This window comes from Thamnophis elegans, chromosome 16 (assembly GCF_009769535.1).
Source record: "Thamnophis elegans isolate rThaEle1 chromosome 16, rThaEle1.pri, whole genome shotgun sequence".
In the NCBI taxonomy this organism is placed as follows: domain Eukaryota; kingdom Metazoa; phylum Chordata; class Lepidosauria; order Squamata; family Colubridae; genus Thamnophis; species Thamnophis elegans.
The window spans coordinates 23,754,132-23,774,277 of record NC_045556.1 but is presented as its reverse complement, the minus strand read 5'-3'; the positions used below and the strand labels follow the sequence as shown (position 1 = coordinate 23,774,277).

General features: G+C 40.2%; 1 protein-coding gene across 1 annotated transcript in view; it reads left to right on the top strand.

The window, feature by feature from the left end:
- Positions 1-20,146, top strand: part of ITGA11 (integrin subunit alpha 11) — a gene marked incomplete at its 5' end in the record, with an annotated part of 87,993 nt that overhangs the window by 33,296 nt on the left and 34,551 nt on the right. The window contains 4 exons of the mRNA XM_032233173.1: positions 4,320-4,523; positions 12,521-12,651; positions 13,105-13,271; positions 13,847-13,989. Coding sequence (XP_032089064.1) covers positions 4,320-4,523; positions 12,521-12,651; positions 13,105-13,271; positions 13,847-13,989 — 645 coding nt within the window. The remainder of the gene's footprint in view (positions 1-4,319; positions 4,524-12,520; positions 12,652-13,104; positions 13,272-13,846; positions 13,990-20,146) is intronic.

Here is a 20,146-nt window from a genome sequence, read left to right as displayed (position 1 = left end):
TCACTGCAGTTGCTAAGTTAGTAACCCAGTTGTTAAGTAAATCTGGCTTCCTCCTAGACTTTGCTTGTCAGAAGGTCGCAAAAGGGGATCATGTGTCCCTGGGACACTGCAATCATCATCAATATGAACCAGTTGCTAAGCACCTGAATTTTGATCACATGATCAGGTTGATGCTGCCAAGGTTGTAAATGTGAAAAACAATCATAAGTCACATTTTTCAGTGCCATTGTAACTTTGAATGGTCACTAAATCAACTGTTGTAAGTCAAGAACTACCTGTATTTGCATCTTATTTATTATCTCCAGTTGCACTGATGCCAGAAGCAATTCTCTTGGGCGGAATGCTGAAACAACCTCATGAAACCCTCCCTTCACTTTTAATGCATCACATTTACAGTGTATGTATAAACAGGACTTCAAGGACACATTCTCAGCCACCATCTTAAGGGTTCCCCCCCCCCAGACATTCTGATTGGTGTCTTAATCAAGGAGCTCAAGGAGAGAACAATAGGGATTGTTACTCATTTATCTTCACAACAACCATTAAAGATAAATTGTGCTGAGAAATTGTGTCTGACCTGAAATCCTATAGTGAGTTTCATGTTTAAATAGGGCTTGATTTCTGCAGCACCAGAAAGGTTGTCTAAATACTATACCACATTCGTATTTTCACAACCATGTTTATCCAGGTCAAGACCTAACAGACATATCTTCATAAGTTAACTTAATTTTAACTTTAGTTTACTTTTTGTGCCACAGAATGTTGTACAGAGTCAGTAACCTGTTGGCTAAATGAAGCCAATGGCTACTGTTTTGGCCTGATGAGAAATCGTCAGACTCGTATTTAACAGCAGCTTAAGCATCCAAGGAGGAGGCAAGAAACAGCAGTAACAGAATGTAACAGAATAACAGAATTGGAAGGGACCTTGGAGGTCTTCTAATCCAACCCCCTGCTCAAGCAGGAGATCCTATACCATTTCAGACAAATCGCTGTCCAGTCCCCAGTGATGAAACACCCACAACTTCTAAAGGCAAGCTGTTCCATTGATTAATCGATTAATCACTGTTAGGAAATTTCTCCTTATTTCTAAGTTGGTTCTCACCTTGATTAGTTTCCATCCATTGCTTCTTATCCTGTCTTCAGGTATTTTGGAGAATAGGTTGACCTCCTCTTCTTTGTGGCAACTCCTTAAATATTGAAGCACTGCTATCAACTTTCAACTTCAACTTTAATAAGATTTGTATGCTGCCCACTCCCTTGGGACTCTGGCCGGCTCACAACAAAATAAAAACATTTAAAATATTTTAAAAATACAATATTAAAATTAATACAACATCCATTCCATCAAGTGGGGCTGGAAATTAATCAACAGCCCCAGGCCTGCCGGAACAGCCAGGTCTTGGTTGCTTTACGGAAGGCCGGGAGAGTGGTGAGGGTCCGGATCTCTGTGGGTAGCTCGTTCCACAAGGCCGGTGCAGCTACAGAGAAGGCCCTCCCTCGGGGAGCCGCCAGCCAGCATTGTCTGGTTGACGGCACCCGGAGGAGGCCCAACCTGTGTGATCTTATTGGTCGTTGGGAGGTATTATGTCACTCCAACCCTTCTTTTCATTAGACTAGACATACCCAACTCCTGCAACCGTTTTTCATATGCTTTAACCTCCAAAATTGTTTTAGGAACCAAAACAGGACACCATATTCTAAACGTGGCCTTATCAAGGCATTATAAAGTGAGTCTTCCATCCTTCTGAGGTCAGTAAAATGAGGACCCAGATTGTTGGGGGCAATATACTATCTCTGTAAACTGCTTAGAAAGAACTATAAAGCTCTGTGAAACTGGAGATAAGTCTAAGGGCTATTGGTATACTAGCACTTCATGTGAACTTGATTCTGTTAATGCAGCCTAGGACGGCTTTGACTTTTTTTGAAACTGTGGCACATGGCTGGCTCATATTTAAATGGGTGTCCACTAGGGCTCCTAGATCCCTCTTGCGGTTTATACTATTGAGCCAGGTACCAGGTATTCTATATCTGTGCATTTGGTTTTTCTTGCCTAAGTATGATTTGTTATCTAAGTAATTAAATAGTGGCAAACAGCCAAGCCTGTGTTCTGGTTTATTCACAGGCCAGAGGGGGTCAGAACACTAACCCATATGGTGCTGGTGCTCTCTAATCCACATTTTTCTAGGTTGTGATCTACTTTATCAAATGCCTTACTGAAATCCAAGAAAATTATGTTTACAGCATTTTGCTGCTCCAACGATGTAGTCACTTTATCAAAGAATGCAATAACATTTGTCTGGCATGAGCTGTTTTTGACTTCCATGTTGGCTTCTGTCATGATTTTGCTTGCCTCTAAGTGTTTGCAGATTCATTGATTATCTTTTCCAGAATCTTCCAAGGTATTGATGTCAGGCTAATAAGTCTGTAATTTCCTGAATCTGTGTTATTTTCTCCTTTTTTGAAGATGGAAACTATGTCAGCTCTTTTCCATTTCTCTGGTAGTTTCATGGTGCTCCAGGATCTTTAAAAGACATGGTTCAGTGATTCTGAGATCATGTCTGCCAGCTCCTCCAGAAATCTGTGGTGTAATCCACTTGGACCCAATGATTTGAGCTCATCTAGAGTGGACAAATGTCCTCTGATCATTTTCTTGCCTTTTTTGACTTGCATTCCTAATCTGTCTTTTATGATACTGTTTTTGATAGATTGGACTCTTTTCTTCCATATGTATAAAGACAGGTGCAAAGAATGAATTAAGCAGATGTGCTTTCTCCCCAATGCTCATGACCTTCTTGCCATTTTCTCCCATTGATGGATCCATCATTTCTTTGACTTTTTTCTGTTTTTACATGAAAGAAGTTTTTTAATTGCATTTGATATTTCTTGCAAGCTTGAGTTCATTTTGAGCTTTAGCTTTCCTGACTTCATCTTTGCAGGTTCAGGCTATATCCCGATATTCATAGTTATGTGCCCCTCTTTCCACTTTTTATACTTGTCCTTTTTGTCTTTCAATTTATCAGAGTTCTTTGTGCAGCTATGTTGGTTTCTTCTGGGATCTCTTATTTCTCTTCTTCAATGGTATTGTTCTAGATTGATCTTTTATAAATTCACTTTTTAAAGTTTCCCAAGCGTCTTGGGATGTTTTTCCCTTAAGGATTTCCATCTGTGGAATTCTTCCCAAACACTCTCAAAAGTTTGTTGAAATCGACTCTCTTAAAGTCCAAGAATCTAGTTTGACTTTATTTTGTTGCGTATGCTTGCATTATGTTGAATTCTAATATTGCGATAATCACTCTCCTCCATTTTCTGTAACTTCAACCCCTTCTATTATTTCATCTCTGTTTGTGACAATTTGATCCGGTATGGCTGACCCTCTAGTTCTCTTCTCTTTTGGGGAGACAAAGTTGTCTGCTAGGTTTATAAGGAATCTGTTTGATCTTCCACTAGGTGCAGAGTTTGTCTCCCAGTTGATGTCAGGGTAGTTAAATCCCCCATTACTATTGAGGAGTACTTCCTACATATCTTAGATAACTGACATTCATCTATTTCCTCTGGTTGGGTGGGTGGCCTGTAGTGTATACCTGTGACAATAATGTTCTTTTTTCCCCTAAAATATATATTGTGGTCGAAAACTGTGCTAACATAACAGTAGAAATGGAAATGAAGATTTAAAAGACATGCTATTTTCCTGAAATTATGGAGAGTGGTGAGCTGATGATGACAAAAGGTAGGGGAATGATGGAAAATAATGAAATATTATTTTTATTCTTTTAAAGAAAAAATAAGTGTGGCATGTAACAATTTATTAAAGAAATCCTAAACCACTAAAGAGCTTGGCAGGACAAACACCAACCCTACGAGAAAACTCTTTCTCAAACAACAGAAGGAAAACTACTGCATTTAACAAGGCTGCTTCTCGGCAAACTGTGGGAGTCTAGGACAACTCGCTGAGGCCAACTTGCCATGGGATAATTCAATGGTGTATTAATAGTTTTATTTGGTTACTTTTATTATTGGTGACCACCTTTTCATCAAAATTATTGTAACTTTTTTGTTTCTGGATTATTTCATTATTAATGGGCACGGCTCAGTTTAAATTAATGTAACTTTTGTATTTGTTGAATTGTCCCGTGGCAAGTTGGTTGTGGCAAGTTGGCCATTGTCCCATTCTGAACTGTGGATGTCAGGTTCAATGCATTTTTTTGCCTGGATTTCTCCATTTCTTTTTTGAGGGGCAGCAAATTTTCTGACAAATCGTATTTATGGTTAATTCTGTGCTGATACACAAATGTGCTTTCTCATCTTCTGTCTTCTTAAAGAACCAGTTTGTTCCTAATGGAGCCCTGAAGGACTTGCCTGGCTATCAGAATTCCAGGTTTGGGTCCTGCATTGCCTCTGTGCCTGACTTGAACCAGGATTCTTACAGCGATGTAGTTGTGGGAGCACCTCTGGAGGACGAGCATCAGGGAGCCCTGTACATCTTCCACGGTTATAGGGAAAACCTGATCCGGAAATATAAACAGGTACAGATTCTCTGTCGGCTGTGGAACAAAGGCAGAGAAAAGGTGATGATTGGGGTCTACGCTGGCTTTTGGGCTTGAATGAAATCCCATTCAGTTAATCTTCTATTATTATATGTTTATTTGTTATTATATTATATTCATATTAAATCATATCATATATCAATATCAATATCCATATCCATATCATATTATATTTAATAAAAGGCTATATGTATGTTCCAGCATAACTCTGGAACGCCTGTACCAATTTTAATCAAACTTGGTACACAGAAGACTTACTCTCTGGAGAAAAAAACTGTGGGGGTAAGACACCCCTGACACCCATTGGGTGTGTGTGTGTGTTCTGTTAATATGCAGCCTGTTGTGCTATCAAAGGCTTCTATTGTACTGCCTTAAAATGGCTTCTACTGTACAGCGCTGTGCAGTTGCCATGGTAATGGCTTCACAGTACTCCACAAGGGGGCTCCCTCTGGTAAGGGGCAAAATCCAACATTAGAAATTATGTTTGGTCTGGACAAATACTGGGGGGAGGGGGTAAAAAACCCCTGCACTGTGTGTGTGTGTGTGTGTGTGTGTGTGTATTCCAGCATAACTCTGGAATGCCTGGCTCATTAAGGAGAGCAAGTGCAGAATCCTAGAGCATTGGGACGAAAGGCCCCTCTCAATGGCTCCCTGTCAGACAAATGCTTTGGGACAATGTGCCAGAATTATAGACTGGGTGGCAAAGAGGAGTGCATGGGAGGGGGAAGGGAGAGATGATGGGAATGGGAGCAGGGGACGAAAGGCCCCTCTCAACAGCTCCCTATCAGACAAACACTTTGACGTCTATAAATACCCTGGCAATGCCAGTTTATCAGCTAGTCCAATATATTTAACATTGTTAAAATCTCTGCATGTAATAATTGTGTTCTAGTGACATGTTATTCATTTCATTGGGTTTGCCCAAGGAGTCCTAGACTGTCTCAGCTGGTTCACCTCTGCAGTAGGGAAAAGACTATTGTTATGAATGTGAGACTGGACTAGAGAGAATTAAGAGAACAACATTAGATCTTCTCATGTATTTCCTAGAAGCCGATTAGTTAGAAAAAGATAAGGCTGCAGGTCATTGGTGCCCCTCAATTACTGCCAGCACTGGCACTCTGAATAAACTATACAATTGGTGCCTTAAACCTGCATGGAAATACCGGCAGTATGCAACTTACAAACAGTCACTTAGCAACCATTCAAAGTTAGGATGCAACCCTCCAAAAGCTGCTTATTATCTCATTTCAAAGTTATAATGGCTGCACCCTCTGCAGTCATGAGGTCACATTTTAGGTGCTTGGCAACCAGCTCTCTTCGTTGGCTGTGACTACAGTTTTTAATATTTTCCCCCCAATTTCCAGCAAAAGAAGAGAGAAAAATTCATTCACTTAAGATTGCCATGTTCACTTAACAATCACCACAAAAAATGCTGAAAAATGGGTCTATTCACCTTGATCCATTTAACAACCATAACAACTACTTCCAGGCTGTTATGGTCATAAGATGAGGACTACCTGCATTTGTATTTTCTCACATTGCCAATGTAATTTGGTCCCCGTTTCACCTCTTATAGATGATGTTATCCAGTTAAGCAGGTGGATGAGTTCAAACAAATGGCTCTGATCTCTGCATCTTTTGTTGCTGCATCTACCAATATGACACAAATAGTGTTCAAGCAGGTTTTGCCGGCATATGGTAGCTACTTCCGGAAAAAAGAAAAGGCTTGAAAACAAAAACCTGAGTATTCAAAAGAGCCATCATGTTGATCTCATTCTGTGCATGCAGAGGATATGTTGCATGCTCAGGACCAAGAAGATATTTCAGACCTGGGCAGTGATGGTGGAATGAGGACTTTTCCACATTTGCCCAGCTCACAACACGCCACAGTTGAAAATGAAATTGCATCTTTATTGCTCTGGACATATTAGCAGAACACGCCTACTTGGCTGGAAAGTCACAAAATAAAATGCACTATCCCAAAGAGCTGGATTAGCTATGTAGAGGCTAGGAAGCACAGCAGCTACGCTGTAGTGTACATATCTGCTCATTTTCAGATCTCAGGGAATCCATGCAGGAAAAAAAATCACAAAAAAATGTCTATTTTGCATATGAAAATGTCACAATGCAATTCTAGTCTACACAAACCATGTTTTACAACATTTACAACAGCAAAGTCGCAGGACAGCAGATGAGTTGGAACACATGGAAATTCCCACCACTGAAACTGATAGTACTGCATGGAGTGCAAAGTTCAAAAAATTATGTCTCTCTTCTGCAGTCATTGTCTCTGCTATCAGCTGTCCTACAGACACTAGGGCCCTTCTGTTGGTGCCCAAATGAACGAATGCTGCAGACGAACCTCTGGAAAGAAACTCTTCTTGGAGCTCCCAGGTCCTTTAACTGCAGGATGGGATTAAGGAAGCCAGATTCACAGGGATTTTCTTTAATGTGCTTAATGTCAAAGATTAGAGTACCAAATCTTGGGAACAGAGATAGGAACCCTTTAAGTCTCCTTTATGAGTGTGCCCCTTGAGGCAGGCTTCTTTGAAGCTTTGAGTCTCTCTTTCCCATCTGGTTGCAGGATATTTCTTACCTAAGCCAGTCAGACCCTTTCTCATCTTCAGACTTCAGACTGTTTGTGTTTGAAGATGTTTCTCTTCCTTGTTGTTCCCAAAATGAGTGCTAGCCTGGCGCCAAAGCCAATAAAGACCATCAGACATGAGGAATGGCACTTTCAATTTCTTTTATTGGAGTATTCCAGCAAAAGGAACCAAGATCCCAAACAAAACACAAACATAAATGTTATACAGACTGCTATGACCACTCTGCCTGACCACTACCTATTTTAAATACAATGAAGGTTTCTGCAGACAGAAACATGGCTATGCCATGAGTTCACCTGTGCCCCCCATTGTGGCCAATCTCTACATGGAAGAGGTAGAAACCAAAGCCCTAAATTCCTTCACAGGAATTCCACCCACTCACTGGTATAGGTATGTGTATGATACTTGGGTCAAGAACAAAACACAGAAATTGCAAGCCCTCACCAAACACATCAACTCTGTGGACAGATAGATCAATTTCCCACGAGAAGGTGTCAAGGAAAATAGTCTGGCCTTCCTGGACTGTGATGTCCACATTAAGGAAGACAGAAGCCTTAACACTGAAGTTTACATAAAAACCCCATCCAGAGATCAATATTTACATTTTGATTCTCACCACCCACTGGAGCACAAAATGGGAGTAATCAGAACCCTACACTCCTGAGCTAAAGGCCTGCCTACCAGCAAAGATGGGAAAGAAAAAGAATGGAAACATATCAAAGAAGCCCTCAGAATGTGTGGCCATCCCAAGTGGGCCTTCATCAAATTGCAAAAGAGACCCAGCAGGACCTGTCTCCAGTCTACAACACAGTCCTTTCAACAGTTCCAAAAAAAGCTCCACATCCATTTGCATTACTCAGATGACCCTGAGGACACAAATAAGCCACCAAGTGGCCTCAAGGACCCTCTAAAAGGATGCAAATGACCAGCTGTCTGCAAGGAGTATCAATCCTTTCATTCTCCACCATCCAGTCAGAGCTGAAAAAGCTTCTTGGATGAGAAGCAAAACATCTTCAAAAGAAAAAAAAAGCCAATAAACTCCAGTTGCCTCCTAAAAAAGCACTTTTGGGACAACCATGACCTGGATGATGGAGAATCTCCATAGCCAAATTTTATAGTTATGATTAAGGAAATTAATACCCTAAGAATTACTCATCAGTTTCTTGACACGCATTTCTTTTGACTGGATTCTTCCACTTTACCCTCCTTCTTTCATTGCATGTTTATGTTAATAAGATTTCTTATCAAAAGGGATGTGTGTTTTACTATTACAATAAGCTAGAGGTTACCCAAGTTTACATAGCTACATGCCTTAGCTAGCCTCCTCCTAGCATGTCCTTCTTACTTGTAACTTTCTTGTTGCTAGGCAGTCGTGTCCCATCATTCATTTGCACTCATCACAGGTGCAACTTTCTGCCCCGGCAATTCCTTTAACAAACTTTCCTAATTCCAACCTGAGACCATTACTCTCAGGCACAGCACAATCTTTCACATTGGAAATAGTATCTTCAGACTATTTCAGCCTTGTGCTCTAATTGTATTCCATCTAGTGCTTGCAAATAACAATGTTGCAAAGGAATCTAGGACTGGATTATCCATTTTTCTGAATGGGGATTAGGCATCTATCTAGGCTTAGAGGCCTCAAAGAGAAACAAGCGGCAAATTTGTTAGTTGTCCTTGGACATTCCTGGCCCATTACACAGCATATATTTGTCAGCTACAGATGAATATTTGTGAGATTTACAGTGTGCCTCCTCTCTTTTCTCCTTATTCTGCCCCACAACAACAATCCTGTCAAGTAGGCTGGGATATGTTGGTACTGATTGCCTAGAGTCACCAAGCAAGCTTCTACAACAGTGGCTGGTTTTGAACCCAAGGCTAACAAGTGTAACCTAAGGCTCAAAAGTAACAAGAGGCCCAGCTGGAAGCGTCACAATGAGACTGGTTGGAAAAAAGCAGCTCTGCCAAGCCTCACGGAAATCCAGCCAGACAAACCACTGTTGGGAGGTCTTCAGACTGAAACCTGTCCTGGAGGGACAGGGGAGAAGAAGGGACATCTCAGATAACCTAGAGGAGCCAGCAGTTCCTCGGGTGGTCGGAGAAAAGCCCTTCAAACCGTCAATGGGGGTGGTGGACATAACTGAATGACCGCTACAAAGCTGGGGCATCTGGACTAAGTTATTGTGCTGGAGCAGTGTTGGAATAGAGTGTTGAAACCAGATGAGTGATTGACCAACTCACAGAAAAAAAAGAAAAAGCTGATCTTAATCTTAAAAAGGATCCCGGAGCGGAATTAGTGGTTAACTGGCTTTTGGGAAATGTTATTGAAAAAAGGAGCAGAGGAGGTTAAAGTACCAAAGCCTCAGAGGATTTTGTCTTCTGCAATTTGGAAGTGAAGAAAAATTTAAAACTAAAAGGAAGAGCCCAGGGGGAAGTCTCTTTTCTCCTTCTTTTATTCTATTCTTTATGGATTAAAAGTGTTTTTGACAGCTATTGACAGCTAGCTGTGGGATTGTATTGCGGTTTGGAGAGAACCATTTACTGGCGAGCAGAAAATACTACACCAGCTAGTGAAGAAAATAACAACAACAACAACAACAACAACAACAACAGAGGGAAGTCCTTCTTCTCCTTATTTTAATTTTATTTTTTGTGGATTTAAAGTGTGTTGAAAGAAAAGAGACAGAAAGTAGAGTTGCAGCTGCTGTGTTTCTGAGTTTCATCCAACTTCTTACTTTGGGGAGGTGGGTTGAATCTTAAAAGAAAAACATGTATATCACTCAGTGAAGCCAGAGAATGTATCCCATCCCATCTGGTGCCATCAGGATGAGATTGAAAAATGTAACTTTTCTGGAGGCTTCATGCCAACCAGAAGTTCAGATTGCCGACATGGGACTGAATAAAATACAGACTTCAAGACTGGTAGAGAGTTCTCTTCCTTTAGAGGCTCCTAACCAAACCCAGGGGCTGACCTGATAGCAGCCTTCCAGTATTTGAGGGGCTGCCACAGAGAAGTGGGGGCCAACTTATTTTCCAAAGCACCAAAAGGCAGGACAAGAAACAATGGATGGAAACTAATCAAGGAGAGAAGCAAACCTGGAATTAAGGAGAAACTTCCTAACAGTGAGAACAATTCACCAGTGGAACATCTCGCCACCAGAAGTTGTGGGTCCTCCATCACTGGAGGCTTTTAAGAAGAGACTGGACAGCCGCTTGTCTGGAATTGTATAGGGTCTCCTCCTTGAGCTGGGGGCTAGACTGGAAGACCTCCAAGATCTCTTCCAACTCTCTATTCTGACCCTTTCCAGTGTGCCCTCAGACTCCACCTGTGGCCAGAAGCCCCTTCATGAAACATGTCCAAGGATCTGCGCATCTCAAAGATATGATTCTTTCTGCAATTATTTTACAGACGTGAGTGAGCCTATGTGCCAACTGTCTCACAGCAGCTGCTGTCAGGCATTCACAGAGCTACATCCCAAACGTTGAGCAGTCGGCCTGCTGTTGCCCTGGATATGAGCAACTCGAAAATGTTGCTTAAAATGTTCCTCAGCCAGCGAAGCTGGGAGTTGAAGTCCACAAGTCTTAAAGTTGCCACGGTTGGAGGTTGCTTAGGAGGTCAAAAATGCTTTGGCCAACCTTCTGCCTTTTTAGCCTTTTGGCTTTGGGGAAAACAAGGTCTAAGCAACACATGCGGTGCTGTGAAATTGCTCCTCAGCATAATCCTTTGCTTATCATTGTATAGGTAGTCCTTGATGTACAACCACAGTTGAGCCCCAAATTTCTGCTGCTAAGCGAGACATTTGTTAGCTGAGTTTTGTTCCATTTTACAACCTTTCTTGCCGCAGTTGTTAAGAGAATCATTGCAGTTGTTCAGTTAGCAACATGGCTGTTAAGTGAACTTGGCTTCCCCATTGACTTTGCTTGTTAGATACAGGAAGAGACTTTGAAACCATGAGAATCTTTAAGGAGTAGCTGTCTTTGCAACATTGGTTTGACTGCAACGATCTACAGCTGTGGAAGAGAAAGGAAACTCTAAGTTGGACTGGACTGGATTTATTTTAAAATTGAGCAACAGAATCTGGAAGATCCTAAATTTTCAATTAAATGTGGTATAACCCAAAAATGTTAAAATCTGTTAAAATAGTTAAAGTTGCATAATGGAGATTTGAATTATTCATGATGCTGAAAAGCGTGTGTGAAATGTTAATTGGTAAAGAAAAGCTAGGAAATCAAAGGGAACATACAGAACAAGAAATAGGAGAAGGCAGGGTAAAAGAGGGCACAAATGAGGTACAGAAGGATAAGGTGGAAAAAAGAAGAATTGAAAATTAAATAAAGATAGAAGATTTCACTGGGATTTACAGTCACAAAGAAAAAGCAGACAAAGGGGGAGATCTCCCCAAAAAGAAACCACAAAATAGTAAGGAAAGGAGGAGAACAGGGAAAACCCTAGGAAAAGTTACTAGAATAATAAAAGTAAATTTTCTGAAGAGAATAACCACAAAAATAGGAAAAAGAAAAAGAAGTTAGGGGAAAGGGGGAGAAGAAGGAAAAGAATTAAAACTGAAATTTTTGAGAGCCCATGAGAAACGGTTAAAAGAGGAAGAAAGGGAAAAAGAGTTACATTAGTAGATTAAAGAGAATAGTAGTAAGATTGTTATTGTTATGTAACTAATTAAGAAATAAAGAAATGATAGTGTATTGTTAATGGTAGAAAACATTCGAAAGAAATGTTCTCTATGCTTAAATTGAATTAGAGGATGTATGCTGTTTATAGCAAAATATACCAATGGAGAAAATAAGAAAGGAAAATTTGGTGTAACTTTGAAGTTGCAATTGAAGATATTGTTTATGTATTAAGAAAAAATAACTATCAAGGTGAAAAATAATGGAAGAGAATAATTTGGCTGACAATGAAAACAAAACTATGATGTTAAAAAGGACTATGTAATTAAGAGGATGTAAAAGAAAAGACCTGAACAACTCTTTGTTCCTATAATATGTATAATTTGTATTAAAAACTAAAAAAAACCTTGAATGAAGAGGGGGAGTAACAAGAGGCCAGAAACCCTTTTATATTCCACCACATTATAATTTACCAGGTTAGAACTGTGGAATGTAACAGAAGAGGGAATTATTAAATACAGGGAGAATAACTTAGATTGATGCCGACTGGCTTTTTGTCATGGCCACACCCAATTAGTTCTTCAAGGCCAATCTTCTCTCACTCCTCTAGGGACTCTGGGAACTGAACTCAAGCAATAGGCCTTGGACACAGAGATGTAATTTGGGTGTGCATGCTTTCTAAAATACATAATTGCTTTTGCACAGCTGTGTTTAAAGAAAACTATTTTTCCCTTGAACTTCCAGAGAATTGCAGCTGCCGACCTTTCTCCTGGCTTTATGTATTTTGGGAGCAGCATCCATGGAAACCTGGATATGAATGAAGACAAGCTGGTGGATCTTGCTGTGGGCTCCCGTGGAAGTGCTGTCCTATTATGGTTGGTCATATCAAATATAAGACGGGTTCATTCAGAGTGAAATTGGGGGGCAAGGAGGAAGGGAGCAAAACCTAACCAATACCCTGAGTTAGTAGGTATCCATTATTAGGAGGCTAGGGAGTATGAGTGCAAGCACTGATGTTTTAGATCCATGCCCCTCCTGGCTTGTGAATAACATGTGGATGGCTTCTGGCAGTGATTAATGCTTCCCTGTGGGAGGGGGTGGTACCCTAGCATTTTAAAGAGGCTGTGGTATGTCCACCCTCTTCTCAAGAAGCCATCCTTAGACCCTATTGGATAATTTTCACCTTGTCTCACCTTGCCTTACTGTAGCACACACCTGCAGCAAGGAAGCTTTTTCCCCTATTGAATCCAAAGCTCTGAGCCCCCCGCCCAGTAATGCGTTCCTGGACTAGCTCAAGATACCAGCCGCCTTTCCCTCTTCCCCATAAGGTCCCGCAGTGTGGTCCAAATCAATGCCACCCTCCAGTTTGAGCCCTCCAAAATCAACATCTTCACCAAGGACTGTGTTCGGAATGGCAAGGAGGCCACCTGTCTGTCAGCCTTTGTTTGCTTCACTGCCGTTTTTCTCTCCGCTCATTTTCAGTCAGCTCATGTAGGTAAGTGGCAGGGGCTGCCCTCCCTTGAGGGTTGTTCTCCCCATTGGGTGTCTGTATTGCTCCCCCCAGGGAGGGGGCTTTTATTCAGGACACAATCATTCCAGACGCTCAGGCCAGGGAACCGGGAGATGAAAGAAGCATCTAAGGGGAGAAAAGCCTGGAATTGTCACCATAATCCAGTGATTATAAGGAAGCCCCTCTTAACGTCTTCCTATCACTGCAATTTAATCATCACTTGCTTATTTAAAGTAAATTTCCTATTTAAGAAGTATATTTATAAGACAACTGTGTCAGTTTCCGGAACCATATTTAACTGTAGAAGAATGGGGCTGCAGAAGGAGTTGATTAAGTGTTCACAGAGCACTGATGATGTTACCTAGTCAGGTCGTGAAATGTCTGCAAGAAAAACAAACTCAGAGAGCAGCAAGGACCCCTCATATCAATCCTGAACTACAAATATTCTCCCTTATTAATATGGGATTTGAAAAAATTTGAGATTCTGGTCTCAACTTAGTTCTACACTTTATTTCACGTTGGGGAATAAATTATTTAACCTCAATCTTCCTTTATTTCAGCATTGAATTACAACCTCACCATTGATGAACGACGATATGTGCCACGAGCCTACCTGGATGAAAATGGAGAGAGACTTGCCCACAAGGCAGCCACCTTGCTTGCCAGGCAGGAACATTGTGACAGTATGGATTTTCATGTCTTGGTAGGGATTTTCTTGTTGGGCAACTGCACTCAAATGTTGTTTTTGTCTTTGGAGTAGGAGTCGGCTTTGTAAAGTGGCAGACATGGCAGCACCACCGAAACTCTGCCCCTTTTGTACAGGTGTGCCAATTTTGACTCCCTAGACTCCCTAGATGCTCCTGTTTTCAATCCAGCTGTGTGAAACATTTCCTGCACTTTTTTTCACAGAATAGCAATAGCACTTAGACATATATACCTCCTCACAGTGCTTTACAGCCCTCTCTAAGTGGTTTACGGAGTCAGCAATAATAATTTGGGCCTTCTTTTTACCGATCTCAGAAGGATGAAAGGCACAGTCAACTCTGAGCTGGTGAATCTAAAACTGCAGAACTGCTGCCTGTCAGCAGAATTAGCCTGCAATACTGCATTCTAACCACAGCACCACCACAACTATTAGGTAATTAAAATATCTACTGGCCATTGTACCTCCAGGCCAGTGGTGGGTTACGACCGGTATGCCCCGGTACGGGCATACCGGTGCCTGCCGGGAGCACCGGGTACCGTTTTGGTATGATGCTCCGGAGGGCCCACCCGCCCGCCTGTCCTCCTTACCGGTATTTGAGCTCTTCGGGGCTTCCGCGCGCACACATGGAACATACAGCGCCTGCGCAATGTTCCACCGAGCAGCTGGAGCATCACGGAGGCGTTGCAGAGCATCGCAGCCAGTAAGTATGCATGCGCACACTGCGCACGTTCATGTGGTGGACCCCGGGCCCCATTGCACCAGGATCTGGAACCCACCACTGCTCCAGGCCCACATACCAGCCCGCAGAAAGAACCAATTCTGCCCACTTTTCTGATAGTCAAATGTATTGTGGTCTCAGTCCACAATTGTCTCTTTACAATTGGATTCAATCAATCAATCAGAATAGAGCTGGAAGGGACCTTGGAGGTCATCTAGTCCAGCCTCCTGCTCAAGCTGGAGATCCTTTACCATTTCAGACAAGTGACTGTCCAGTCTCTTCTTAAAAACCTCCAGTGATGAAGCAACTTCTGGAGGCAAACTGTTCCACTGGTTAATTGTCCTCACTGTTAGGAAGTTTCTTCTTAATTCCAGGTTATTTCTCTTCCTTAATTAGTTTCCATCCATTGTTTCTTGTCCTGTCCTCTGGTGCTTTGGAAAATATATTGACCTCCTCCTCTTTGTGGCAGCTTCTCAAATACTGGAAATACTGTTATCATGCATCCTCCCCCCCCCCGCAGTCCTTCTTTTCTCTAGACTAGCCAAACCCAATCCTGCAACCGTTCTTCATGTTTTCATCTCCAAGCCTTTAATCATCTTCGTTGCACTTCTCTGCATTCTTTCTCAACATCTCAACATCTTTTTTTATATCATAGCAACAAAAAACTGGGTGCAATATTCCAGGTGTGGCCTTCCTAAGGCTTTATAAAGCAGTACTTTACGTGATTTTGATTCTATGCCTCTGTTTATACAAGCAAGGGTTACTTTTGCTGATTCACCTTTAAGTGATTGTCCACTAGGACTCCAAAGTCCCTCTCACAGTTACTGTTTTTGAGTCAGGTTTCACCTCATCTGTACTTGTACCTTTGGTTTTTCCTGCCCAGGTGTAAAACCTTGCTTTTCTCACATTAAATTTCATGTTGTTGGATAGGGCCCATTGTTTTCCATTTTCCATTTTCATAACATATAATCACATGTATACTATTACATAGCCAATATCATGTTGGGTTATTAAGTAATTACATCAATTCATCTTGCCATCAACTACCGAAAAAAGAAAAAGAAAAAGAAAAACCAATTATTGGCTCTTCTGCTCTCCATACACCATATTTATACCTTATCCAACATTTCTTCCGCCTCTCTCTTCCCCCTCCCTACCTCCTTTCTTCCCTCCATCATCCTTTTCTACTCTACTTCCCTTCCTTTCTCCTTCTCCTCTCTCCCCTTTCCACTCCTCCTTATACTCCTCATCTTCCCCCCCTTGCCCTCTCTCCTATCCCTCTCTTTCTATCTTTCTTCTCTCCTCTGCTTCCCACTCTTCCTACATGTACAATCATATTACCTTAAAACCCAACACCCCTCCTCAAACCTAGTATACTTCCCTCACTCCCCCCCTCCCCCCCAACCCCCGAACCTTCCCCCCCCTGACTTCCCAGAACCAATACAAGGTATAAGTCTTTAAGAAAAACAGTTTAAAATATATTTGAAGAGAGAATAGAAAATTAATAACGTCTTTAAATTGAGCTTAGCTCCTCCTTGCTAGGCTAACTCTAAACAATTTATATCATTCCTGATCTTAATCATAAGCTATCTGGAATTTCTTAGACCCATATTTATTTTGAGTATAGTCAATCCATTTTTTCCAGTCTCGTTTATATCTCTCGTTTGAATAGTCCTTAAGATATGCAGATATTTTAGCCATCTCGGCTAAGTTTGTGACTTTCAATGTCCATTCTTGGATAGTAGGCAAATCTTCCTTCTTCCAGTATTGCGCCACCAACAATCTAGCTGCAGTTATCAAGTGCAAAATCAAATTAATCTCTACAGCTGTACAATCAGTAATTATACCTAACAAAAATAACTGAGGGGTAAACTTTATCCTTTTTTAAAGAACATTTTGCATAATCCACCATATTTTTATCCAGAATGCCTTAACCTTTTTGCAGGTCCACCATATATGAAAATATGTAGCGTCCATACAATTGCATCTCCAGCATTTAGGTTGTAAGTTCAGATACATAGAAGCCATTTTTTAGGGTCTAAATGCCATCTATAAAACATCTTATAAAAATTTTCTCTCAAGTTTTGGGCCTGTGTAAATTTTACATTTCTCACCCATATCTTTTCCCATGTATCCAACATTATTGGTTCTTCAACATTTTAAGCCCATTTAATCATACAGTCTTTAACTAGTTCTGTTTCCGAGTCAATTTCTATTAATATATATAATCTCTTTATATGCATTGGACTTTGATCTCTAATTTGTTTAAGTAAATTATCCTCGACTTGCATAAAGCCAATTTTTTGATCTATTTTCCATCTAGCCTGTAGCTGCCCGTACTGAAACCAGGTTTGAATTACCTTTTCCTTTTTTAATACATCCAAAGGTTTCAGTTGTAGTACACCTCTTTCTGTAGTAAGAAGCTGTCTGTAAGTAGTTATATCCTGTGTTTGTACTATGTTTATATTTTCTATTGCATGTCTGGGAATAGCCCACATAGGTATCTTATCGTTTAGTTTGTATTGATATTTTTTCCAAACCCGCAGTAGAGCATTCCTTAAAATATGACCTTTAAAATTATCTACCTTTTTGTTGTATAGCAGATAAGCATGCCAACCATATACCAAATCATACCCTTCAATATTAAGTATTCTATCATCTGTTAAGTTGATCCAGTCACTAATTATAGATAGAACTACTGCATCATAATATAGTTTTAAATTGGGTAATTTCAAGCCTCCTCTTTCACGCACATCTTGCGTTATTTTTAGTTTTACTCTCGGCTTCTTCCCTACCCATACAAACTTATTAATACCCTTCTGCCATTCTAACAAGTTTGCATCATTTTTAAGTATTGGTAACGTTTGAAAAAGAAATAAAAATTTAGGTAGAATATTCATTTTCACTGCTGCTATTCTTCCTAGCAGAGATAACTGTAATTTCTCCCATTTTTTCATCTCTACCTGTATACTATGCCATAGTGGTTCATAATTGTACTTATATAACTTCCCGTTTGAGGTTGAGATATAAACTCCTAAATATGTGACCTTGTTAACTATTTCACATCCTGTCATTCCTTCTAGTTCTTCCCTTTGTTTAGTATTCATATTTATAGCTAGTATCTTTGTTTTCCCTAAGTTTATTTTGAATCCTGACACTTGACCATATTGATTAATCATATTCATTAAGACCTTATTAGATTCCTGTGGTTGGGTTAATGTTATAACCAAGTCATCTGCAAAGGCCTCTACATTCTTGCTGCCTAATCCTGATTCCCTGTAGATCTCCTGAACCCCGTATTTTATCCAACAATAGTTCCAATGTTATAATAAACAATAGTGGGGATAAGGAACAACGCTGCCTTGTACCTCTCTTGATTTTAAATGAATCTGTTAAACTTCCATTAACTATGATTTGGGCTGCTTGTTCCTGATATATTGCTTTAATTGATTGTAAAAAGTGCTCTCTCCTATTTGCATTTTTTGCAATATTTTCAGTAGGAATTGCCAATTCACTCAATTAAAGGCTTTTTCAGCATCTAAAAATATAAGCTCAGTAGGGATTTGGTTGTTCTTTCCCAGGTATTCTAATGTATTGAGGATTAGATTTACGTTAGTTCTATTTGTCTCCCTTGAATAAAACCTGTTTGATCATTATGAATCAATTGCTGGATTGCCAACATTAACCTGTTCGCTAGTATTTTAGTGAAGATTTTATAATCTATATTAAGTAATGATATGGGTCTATAATTTTTTGGTTGAGTAAGATCTTGATCTTCTTTGGGTATCAAAGATATAAAGGCTGTCTTCCAAGATGGAGGTACCTTCCCTTCCACTTGGATCTTATTAAATAATTCCTTAAGCGGTTCTACCATTTCTAACTGCAAATTTTTGTAGTAAGCCACTATCAAGCCATCTGTACCCGGTGCTTTCCCTGCTTTTAGCTGTTTAATTGCCTGGAGGATTTCCCCCGAGGTTATTGGTTGATTCAGTCTTTCCCTCTGCTCGTCTTTAACTATGAGTATTTTTTCTTTATCCGGGTATCTATCTATAGCTAAGCTTTGGATTTTATCATCCTATAAAGAATTCACGAAAAACCCTTAGAATCTCCTCCTGTTGATACACTTCCTTTCCTTTAAAATGCAATTTCGATATGTTACGAGACTTCTGTTTTTTCCTAATCAGATATGCTAGCCATCTACCAGGTTTGTTTGCATTACAGAAAGTGTTGTGTTTTGCATATAGCAAATTGGTAGCCGCCTGATCTGACATCATTGCTCTTTTAATAATGTGATTGTTTCTTTAATCTTTTTGTCTCCTGGTTTTAAGATTAGCTCCTGCTCTCTCTTCCTAATTTCATTCTCAAGTTCAATTCTCTTTTCCCCCTGTTTGCGTCTATGTAGTCTATTCATATTTATCAGAATGCCTCTCATATACGCTTTACTTGCATCCCATAGCATTTCCATAGATGTTCCATTCATGTTAAAAACAAAATATTCTTTTAACAACTTTTTACATTCATTAATGTTTTTCTCATATCTGAATAAGTTTTCATTCAGTCTCCAAGACCTCCTTGCTCAAATCCCAACCCCCAACTCCATCCACACTGGATTATGATCTGATAAGGCTCTGGAGCATATCTTCGTCTTCTTTACCCTAGAAAGCAAATCATTGGTTGTTAATATGAAGTCAATCCTGGAAAAGGATTGATGTCTATCAGAAAAAAAGGTAAAGTCATATTCTTCTGCATTCCTTTCTCGCCAGAGATCTCTCAATTCAAAATCCTCTATCATATCAAAGAAGGACTTAGGTAGTTTTGCTCGCATTTGGGTATTTTGGCGGAGAGCCTTCTTATCTTTCTTGGAATCCATAACGGCATTCCAGTCACCCAGTAATATGCAGGATCTATAGTCCCAATGTACTAACTTAGCGTGAAGCATTTTATAAAATTTATCTTGTTGTTGATTGGGGAGCATATATTCCCAATAGCAGTGTCTTTTTCCCTTCTAAAACCAAATCTATTGCAATATATCTTCCATGGGGGTCTGCTTCAATTAATTCAGCTTTCAAATCCTTCCTTAAGTATATAACTATACCATTTTTCTTCTCTGTGGCAGAAGCTATAAAGTGTTGTCCAAGTCTTGTATTAATCAGGTATTTTTGATCAGTTGATCTAATATGAGTTTCTTGCAAGCAAATTATATCTTTCTTGAATTGTTTAAGATAGTGGTTTATTTTCTTCCTTTTCTGTGGGGAGTTTAAGCCATTGATGTTCCAAGTTAGAAACTTAGTTGCCATCTTTATCTCCCTGAAGCTTTTTAAGAGCCATCTGAACATCTTGGAATTTAATATTTGGCCTGGCTCCTCCCACTGCTTCTGAAGTAACACCTGTAGGCTCTTGAACGCTTGTTGCTTTTTTAATTCCTGTTCCATTCGC